Genomic DNA, 9209 nt, shown 5'->3' with positions numbered 1-9209 from the left:
GAATCAAAAGCGGAGTATAACGCGCATCGAATTGTCTAGATAACCCCAACAGCGACGGACATACGTTCAATTAGATTATTTGGCCTTGAAAATTCGAAAACTATAATTTCATTGGATTTGCCAGGGAACAGCGTTGACATAACGCAAACCTCGTGATGTGCTCTGTATAAAGAATCAAAAGCGGAGTATAACGCGCATCAAATTGTCTAGATAACCCCAACAGCAGCGGACATACGTTCAATTAGATTTATTTGGCCTTGAAAATTCGAAAACTATAATTTCATTGGATTTGCCAGGGAACAGCGTTGACATAACGCAAACCTCGTGATGTGCTCTGTATAAAGAATCAAAAGCGGAGTATAACGCGCATCGAATTGTTTAGATAACCCCAACAGCGACGGACATACGTTCAATTAGATTATTTGGCCTTGAAAATTAGAAAACTATAATTTCATTGGGTTTGCCAGGGAACAGCGTTGACATAACGCAAAGCTGGTGATGTGCTCTGTATGAAGAATCAAAAGCGGAGTATAACGCGCATCGAATTGTCTAGATAACCCCAACAGCGACGGACATACGTTCAATTAGATTATTTGGCCTTGAAAATTCGAAAACTATAATTTCATTGGCTTTGCCAGGGAACAGCGTTGACATAACGCAAACCTCGTGATGTGCTCTGTATAAAGAATCAAAAGCGGAGTATAACGCGCATCGAATTGTCTAGATAACCACAACAGCAGCGGACATACGTTCAATTAGATTTATTTGGCCTTGAAAATTCGAAAACTATAATTTCATTGGATTGGCCAGGGAACAGCGTTGACATAACGCAAACGTGGTGATGTGCTCTGTATAAAGAATCAAAAGCGGAGTATAACGCGCATCGAATTGTCTAGATAACCCCAACAGCGACGGACATACGTTCAATTAGATTATTTGGCCTTGAAAATTCGAAAACTATAATTTCATTGGCTTTGCCAGGCAACAGCGTTGACATAACGCAAACCTCGTGATGTGCTCTGTATAAAGAATCAAAAGCGGAGTATAACGCGCATCGAATTGTCTAGATAACCCCAACAGCGGCGGACATACGTTCAATTAGATTTATTTGGCCTTGAAAATTCGAAAACTATAATTTCATTGGATTTGCCAGGGAACAGCGTTGACATAACGCAAACCTCGTGATGTGCTCTGTATAAAGAATCAAAAGCGGAGTATAACGCGCATCGAATTGTCNTAGATAACCACAACAGCAGCGGACATACGTTCAATTAGATTTATTTGGCCTTGAAAATTCGAAAACTATAATTTCATTGGATTGGCCAGGGAACAGCGTTGACATAACGCAAACGTGGTGATGTGCTCTGTATAAAGAATCAAAAGCGGAGTATAACGCGCATCGAATTGTCTAGATATCCCCAACAGCCGCGGACATACGTTCAATTAGATTATTTGGCCTTGAAAATTAGAAAACTGTAAGTGCATTGGACTTGACTGGGAAAGGAGTTGACATAGAGAAAACCGGACGATGTGCGCTGTATAAAGCAGCAAATGTGAAGTATAACATACATACATAACGGCTTTTTAGGAAATTTTTCAGTCTTTCGTTCAAGTCAGTTCAAATCATACTTTTGCTGAAAAATCAAAACGGCCAAGTGACAAAAATGGTAACACGTTCGAAGGAAGACACCCATCGCAGCTATCTCGCGACACCCTCGGATCGGAGCTCTAATTAATAATAATTATAATTAGTGAGAGCTGGAGATACGGGTGAAAGGAAGGGAAATTGTACTTGTCAAGTACGTTGTTGTCAAGTACTTGTCAGGAATCGAATCTTTTGCTAGTAGCAATCGAATTTTTGTAACAAGAGAAAAATTGGACAGAACCATAGACGATGAATGATAGAGAGTCTTTATAAATTTTATTTCAGCGTTTACGTTTGTACCTACTGAAAAATGGTAACCCACAAGAGATATGATTCTAAACGAATCGGCTACTTTTGGTTCAAGTATGATACGGAAGAAGATACAGTGCACCACCTTGTTTCCAAAGATAAGACAACATATCAAAGTTTCACAAGGAGATCATTTTATTTTATATTTCTTATACGAAAGTTTTACTCTTCCTTGTGTTCAATCATATATGTGTATTATATATAGCATTGTGTTTATCTACGAATTTATAAATATCATTCCGTTATAAACAGTTACATACATACATAGATGCACGACTAGATGCACATAGTACTATATACAGATAAAGTCGGGATACGTTTGTGGTTTAAAAAAAAAATCTTGGAAAACAATATGCTTTTTCCTAAAAGCTACGTATACATACAGTATGCGGTCCGTGATTCGTAGTGCAAATAGTAGAAGGGTTCGCGAGATTCTGTGATTCGAAATACGACAAAAATTAGAAACAAAATTTCGTTGAAAGCCTCGCTTTGGAGAAGATCGAGTTTGAAAACTTGTCAAGAATACGCGAACTCGTCCAATTCCCAACTAGACGGAAGTGGATAATCGATAGGGAATTACTTCATGTGAAAACAAGTCGAAAACGCAGAATACAATTTTGTCGTTCAAGGCTCTGTTTTGAAAAAAAAAATGTAGAGGACTTGTATAGAATATGTTTGATCGTGAGATTTATTAAATGTTATTGCTCGTTGTTGAAACCGTCGAATATATTTAAAATAATAAATTAGTACACCGACTATATTCACTGATGCGCACGTACAATGTGTAAATCGCAAAGTAAGATCGCTAATTAATGACTCGTTAATTAGATCGCTGATAATTCGTTGATAACTGGTTGATAACTGATCGACAACTGTCTGTAACTCTTCTTTGCGATCGCGTCCGCGTATTTATACTGGTCGGGGAAGAGTCGGAAAATTCATGTTCGTCTTCATTCGACGGTTGCACGTAGCGGCGACATTGTTTTGCCCGGAGTTTCTTTATTCTTACATTACATGTATCCTAACAATCTTGACACTCCGAGGTAAAACAACAACATGATTTGTCCTCTACATAATGTCCTCATGTGCCGCTACATAAGTAAGCTCGAATACTGGGCAACCTTTCATATTCGATTTTCTCAAATATTATATTTTCGACTTACTTTCACACATACGGTAATCTCCTGTCGATTACCTATCCTACTGGTATAGCTGGCAATTAAACAAATTAATCCATACTTGTCAAGTTCTGAGAGTCGATTTCCTCCAACACAGTTTCACTGTTCTTGATTTTCGTCGTATTTTCAGCCATAGGATCTCTCTGATCCCATTTGTACCATGGATTACGGATCCTATATATAACATGTTATCAGATCTGATACACCTAACACCGTCGCTCTTCATTTTCTCTTATTTGTCAGGATACAAGAAAATGAGAGAAAGTTATCCTCTTTCAAGGAGATATTAGGATATGAGAGTGTCGCTTCAGGATCATCCGACATTATACCGTTAGTTTCGTTTTGTTAAACAAAACGACTCAGTTTCCTCCTCTTAATCATCAAAAAGCTGAGAGGAAAACGAAACGATCTTCGAACGATCTGGCCGATAATTTCCCGAGCAGAAGATCGAACTGGAAGCTGGCGTAAAAAGGAATTGCAAAAACAGAATGAACACCTTAAACGCATTATTTATTACTTTAATGTATACTCGTAATGTTCTCCCTCAAACTCGGTACACTTATTTAGACGTAAAACGGTCGCGTCTCCAGTTCTCTTTGCTATAACCGAGGATGTGCCTGCACAAGCGTTGCAAATACATTTTCATGTTTTGCAGACCACGTCTCTGTATACTATATTTTTGATCACGCCCCATGGATATCCATTTCTGCGTGCTCTTCATTGTACAATTATATTGATACGATGATCAAAGATATCGTACACAGGAATGTTCAATTTCGGATACGATAAACAGATCTGGACGAGCATAGGTTCTTGGCTTAAACAAATGTACCAATTTTAAACATTTTAACGCGCGTTAAAATAATAAATACCTTAATGCCGTTTATTAATTATTAATTATTCACGATGTCGTGCGATTCCTTTTCACGCGAGCTTTCATCTCGATCTTTTACATATGAAATTTGCGGGCCAGAAAGAAGAAGAAAAGAGGAAAAGAAAGAAAAACGTAACTGGCGATATAATCTCGGAAGGTACGACCTTGAGACCACTTCCACTCTCGTAGCCTAATTCTCTTCCTGAAATACGATAACTTGCTCTCGCGACGTGTCTTCGTATCCTGACAAATAAAAGAGTAATTAAGGATGGCAGAGCTAGATGGGACACCCTGTGCGTAAAATTCGTTAACGAAATGGTAATGGAACACTGGAAAGTTATAACTTTTCGCTAACGATCCAAGGATACGATACATGTGATATTTGATATAACAATATACGAAGCCGTGATTATTCATGCCAGTACGTTAAAAGCCATTAGCTGAATAACAGCATACATACGTGAAAAATAACATTTGCTCGATGGCGCATCTCCATACGTGGCGGCAGTTCGATCCCGTGGGACACTTAAACCCAACTGTGTGCTTTTTCTGAAAATGGTTGGGAAACATTGCACTAAAACGTCTACTCTATGTACATTAGTTTCGACAGCTACAGCTACATGTTATTTTATCACGTAATTGCGACAAAAGGGAAGAAAATTCTTGAAAAAGAAAAACGACTGATTCTCTTTATCATATACTAATACCTTCTGACACAACCAAAATATTTCAAGTAACTATTTCACACCAGGTACTACTATCACACTATTACACGTAAATTATATTTGACTACGTCTGTCTATGATCAATTACATTCCGATTAGTATCGATAAATAACAACGATTTAATTCCATAATAAGCATTAGTTATTCAATGTTTAATGTACGTTCGTTACGTATGTCGCTTTAACATAGTAACGTAGTACCGATTCATCGTATATCCGATCCATATATCTTTTCCACATAGACGCTGCCTATTTCAGTGACTTTTATTCTTCTATATAAAGCTGTTGAACACATAAGACAGTGGTTTTTAACCTGCTCGAAATCGCGGAACATTATAAGACACATTCGCGGAACGACAAAATCACCGAGGTAGCAAAGCTAACGAGAAAACTATCGATGAACATACATTTGCACGAACATATCCAAACGCATAAATTAGGGATAAAAGAACAGTATAGATAACGGTAAGGAAAGAAAATGTTAATTTTAATGAAAGACGCTGTATTCGTAAAAGCTGTAATTAGAATAATTCTTTCGTCGAAATTACGCTTGTTACGCTTAATTCGCTGGAACGTTATTGTTGCGAGATATCGTTTCGGTTAAGAACCACTGACATAACGTATAATATAGTATAACTGACACACAGCACAATAACGCTATTACGAATGTTTAAAAAGTAAACGATTATTAAATGCACTCCTACAGTGATAGTGTAGAATCTACCGAGGCAAATTGGTGGTTTAATACCGATTTAAGAGACTTCAAACAATTACGTCGCTTCATCGAGATAGCTAATCGTTCGAAATCTCTGCTCGTAGTTTCCGCCAGTAGCGATACAGCGATCTGCTCTCCACTCTCACACCGATTGCCGAATTATTACTAGTAACAAGTTGATCGCATTACACGACAATAATCAATCAAACATGTAATTTCCACCTATGTTAAAAGACACGAACAATCCGTGTGACTGCTGTGAAACGACTCACCTTTGTCCTCACGTCCTGGATGGGGCCAGCAGCGGTAGAAAATAATAAGATTAGTCGAACTCGTAACAATATCGAACGCATAACGTACAAGGTGTCTGACTTCGATTCAAGTAAATGCTAGCACATACGAAGAACGATGATTTGCGAGAAGAGCGTAGTGGTAGCGGTTCGCTAAAGCAATCAAACGCTTACGCGTATCTACGCATTTAATACCTTGGCTATTTTTGAGAAATATGAATTTGAAGAATCGTACGCGTGTATCAATTCGTAACCAAGTATGTTCGGTCTTGCTGCTTCTCGAAACCGAAACCTTCAACGAAAGAATTTTATTCCACGTTTTTCCATTATTTTTCCATTATTTTTCCATGCCAGCTCGAGTACGTTCGACAAATTCTCGCCTTAATTTTTCTTGAAAACTAAACCTCGGGCAACAAAATTTTACTCTGTATCTTCTTCTTATTTTCTTTTTCCTTTTTTCGCTCAACCGGCCCCCGCATTCGAGACACGATCATCGTTATTATAATAGCAACATTCCGACAAAGCAGAAACCCATTCGACGATGTGCACGCATAAACAAGTTAGGAAACATTTATTACAAACATACGCTTAATGAAAAATTAGTGTACAGCAGTAATAGTAATAGAGTAATGGTATTAAACGTTTGGTCAATGCTAAAGTTGATTTCACCGAATATCGTAAGTAGCTTATCAGTGTAGCGAATAACTTTATTCATCACCGTTCAACTACTCGTGTACGTCTAATAAATATCTTGTAACTTCTGTGTACATTTTTAGATCAGTTTCACGTATTGTCAACGTAATGGCGATAGTCGTGTCTCGTTACAACGTTTAACGAGATTTCAAATTCTTTCATATGACGTATAACATACGTAAAAAGTTGGAATACTTTCGTGATCCGCGGTGTATCATGAACCTGTTTGCGCGGTGTATCTAACGGGAAAATAAGCTTTTAAAAGATCTAATTTTATATCCGAATACAAAATGGAAACACCGAATATGATCTGTTTCTATGCTTTTTAACTTTAATCTCTAATTTTTAATAACCGTGTTTCTCTTTCTTATGGGATTCTATTTTTCTATTGCAACTACATCGGTCTGTCGATAAGTTTTACACGCTTTTACCGTTTACCGCGTGTTTTACTTCGATATTTAATTAATAACTATAACATTATAATTATAGATACTATTAAAATTAATTAACATAATATTATAATGTATTCTAATTATATATTGTATATCATACGATGTATATTAATATATACCTAATTATATATTGTATATCATACAATATGTATTAGGATATTTCATTCAATTAATATGGCTCTTCATAGAAACTCCAATTAATTCAAAAGTGACATACACCTCCCCTTTTGATATTACGTAGAGATACGTGAAACGCGTCTAATTTAAACGTAAACGGATAAAAACCTAACATTAATTATAGAACTAAGATTAATTTCGATACGATCCAAATATTTAAAAACCGTCTATTTCTGTTCCACTTTTAACATTGTATTTATGGACATGTCGATATACTTGAAACGATTGGAAGACTCATGGAGTTAGTAATCCTATAAACCACGTTCAGACACTGGGTCAAGGTTGGTTCATCGATCACATTCACAAGAAATGATTAAAGTAATAACAGCCATTACTTTGTTGCTTTCGCCATTATTCGCTTTTAAGGATAATAAAAGTAATTCAACTATCTTCGATGTTAGATTTGGTAATAAAGTTGAACGAAAAACGCACAAGCTCTCGTATTGATCGCTTGATCATCCGATTTTTTTTATACGTATGACGAATCGATGTGACGACAGGCTCTATTTATAGCATTAGAATAATTCCAACAGGCGAGAGAAAAAGAAAAAAGCAGAAAAAAGGAAAAGGAAAAAAGAACGACCTCGATATACCGGCAAGCATCACGCTGCCATGCATAACGATGATGTGAAAATGTATTCGATCTTAGGCAATACTTGGGCAAATTTACGTTAACTAAGAAAAATTACACGGGATAAGTAACAATATAAAAGACGACTGTAGTAAGTGAAACAAGGTAATTATAAGTAATTTACTTATAATTACACACTTATAATTTACTTATAATACGTACACAGGTTGACGAAAGTATTCGAATAGTCGTAGACATCTGTTACGAATGTATCGTGTCGTTGCCTGACTTTTTAATGACGCGGACAGAAAAGTAAAAGCTCGCTTGGAAGACGCGACACTAAACATTTCTGACGTTTCATACAGTTTGGCGCGGACTGTTTGTTTCGAAACCGGTGTAACTCCACTTTCCCTTGTTTCGAGATATCAAAATGTTTGCGTTTAATGATTGAAAACTCCTGATAAGATCTACCTTGTCCAGTTTCTAAGCGACTAAATTCGTTATACAAATAGCTCTTGAGGATCAAGTAGAGCAATGTCTTTTTTCAGGATCGCGAACGGGTATACATCGCTTTAAAAATTAGCGACTTCTTCGTTAAATTCTCATCGTTTGAAACTTAAGTTCCACGCTTTAATCTATGCTTTTGCTTACGAGAGCAGGAAAAACGAGATACCGTTGTTTAATTTCAATATCATTTGTTTTTGATTAATTCCTAGACTGTTCGCAGACGGGGCACAGATTACAGAAAATGGACTTGCACCGCTTTCAAGATAAATGATTATGCAAAACCATCTATTAACGAAACTTCAATCGACGAATGTTTTAAGATTTAAATCGTAAATTGTTCATAAATAAAATGTTCGTATTAGAGTATACGTAAATCTTTGGCCTTCTCAACTTCTTTCTCCAGATATGGACTTTCGTCGCTTTCGAAATAAACCATCTATATTACGTAATAACGTTCTATATCTGTATTATAACGATAACAGCAAAATCGCCAAAGAAGAGTTAGCAAAGTACTTAGAAGGGAAGATGAAGTGGAAGGACAGAAAAATATTAGCGAAATTCAGATGTGGGAACGAGACCAAAGCGAGGGAATACTGGAAAGAAGAGGGAGAAAAGAGAGGCAGGCTATGTAAAAGGAAAGAAGGCCTGAGACGTGTAATAGAAGAATGTGAAATAACGGGAGGACCAAAGGACATAGAAAAGACACTGAATGAGACTGGAGAAGGACAAAGAGAACTTTTTTTTATTTATTATTAATTTACGATCAATTCTCACATTGAGAATACAAAGAGAACTGAAAGCAATAATGGAGAAGAGAAGGGGAGGATACAAGACGGGCAGGAAGGACAAGAAGGAAGCACAGCAAGGAGGCAAAAGGCCAAAAGTTGCAATAGTTTTTAGTCATTAGTTTTTAGTTTTTAAAGATAGAATAATTAAGGGAATGCAATATAATAGAGTGGATAAGAGGGTGGTAGCTATATAAGAAGCGAAGTAGATATAAGAGACGCAAAACCGAAAGGCGCGGACTAAGCAATAATAAATAATAAATAAAATATAACGATAACAGCCATTAGG

At 36.7% G+C, this 9209-nt stretch overlaps 1 protein-coding gene across 11 annotated transcripts in view; it reads right to left on the bottom strand.

Annotated features, from left to right (window-relative positions):
- LOC122571808 (FERM domain-containing protein 5) overlaps window positions 1-9209 on the bottom strand; it is a 64564-nt gene that overhangs the window by 21399 nt on the left and 33956 nt on the right. For 10 of the 11 annotated variants that reach the window (XR_006318237.1, XM_043735987.1, XM_043735991.1 and 7 more), the window contains 2 exons: window positions 5718-5732; window positions 4467-4555 (listed from right to left, as the gene is read on the bottom strand). Coding sequence is in view for 10 of the 11 variants with exons in the window: in XM_043735987.1 (XP_043591922.1) it covers window positions 4467-4555; window positions 5718-5732 (104 nt within the window). In the remaining variant the exon portion in view is untranslated. The remainder of the gene's footprint in view (window positions 1-4466; window positions 4556-5717; window positions 5733-9209) is intronic. The other variant, XM_043735984.1, reaches the window with a different exon arrangement.

This window comes from Bombus pyrosoma, linkage group LG10 (genome assembly GCF_014825855.1).
Source record: "Bombus pyrosoma isolate SC7728 linkage group LG10, ASM1482585v1, whole genome shotgun sequence".
Lineage (NCBI taxonomy): Eukaryota > Metazoa > Arthropoda > Insecta > Hymenoptera > Apidae > Bombus > Bombus pyrosoma.
Note: the sequence above shows the minus strand (reverse complement) of the source record. Positions and strands in the feature narration are given on the sequence as shown.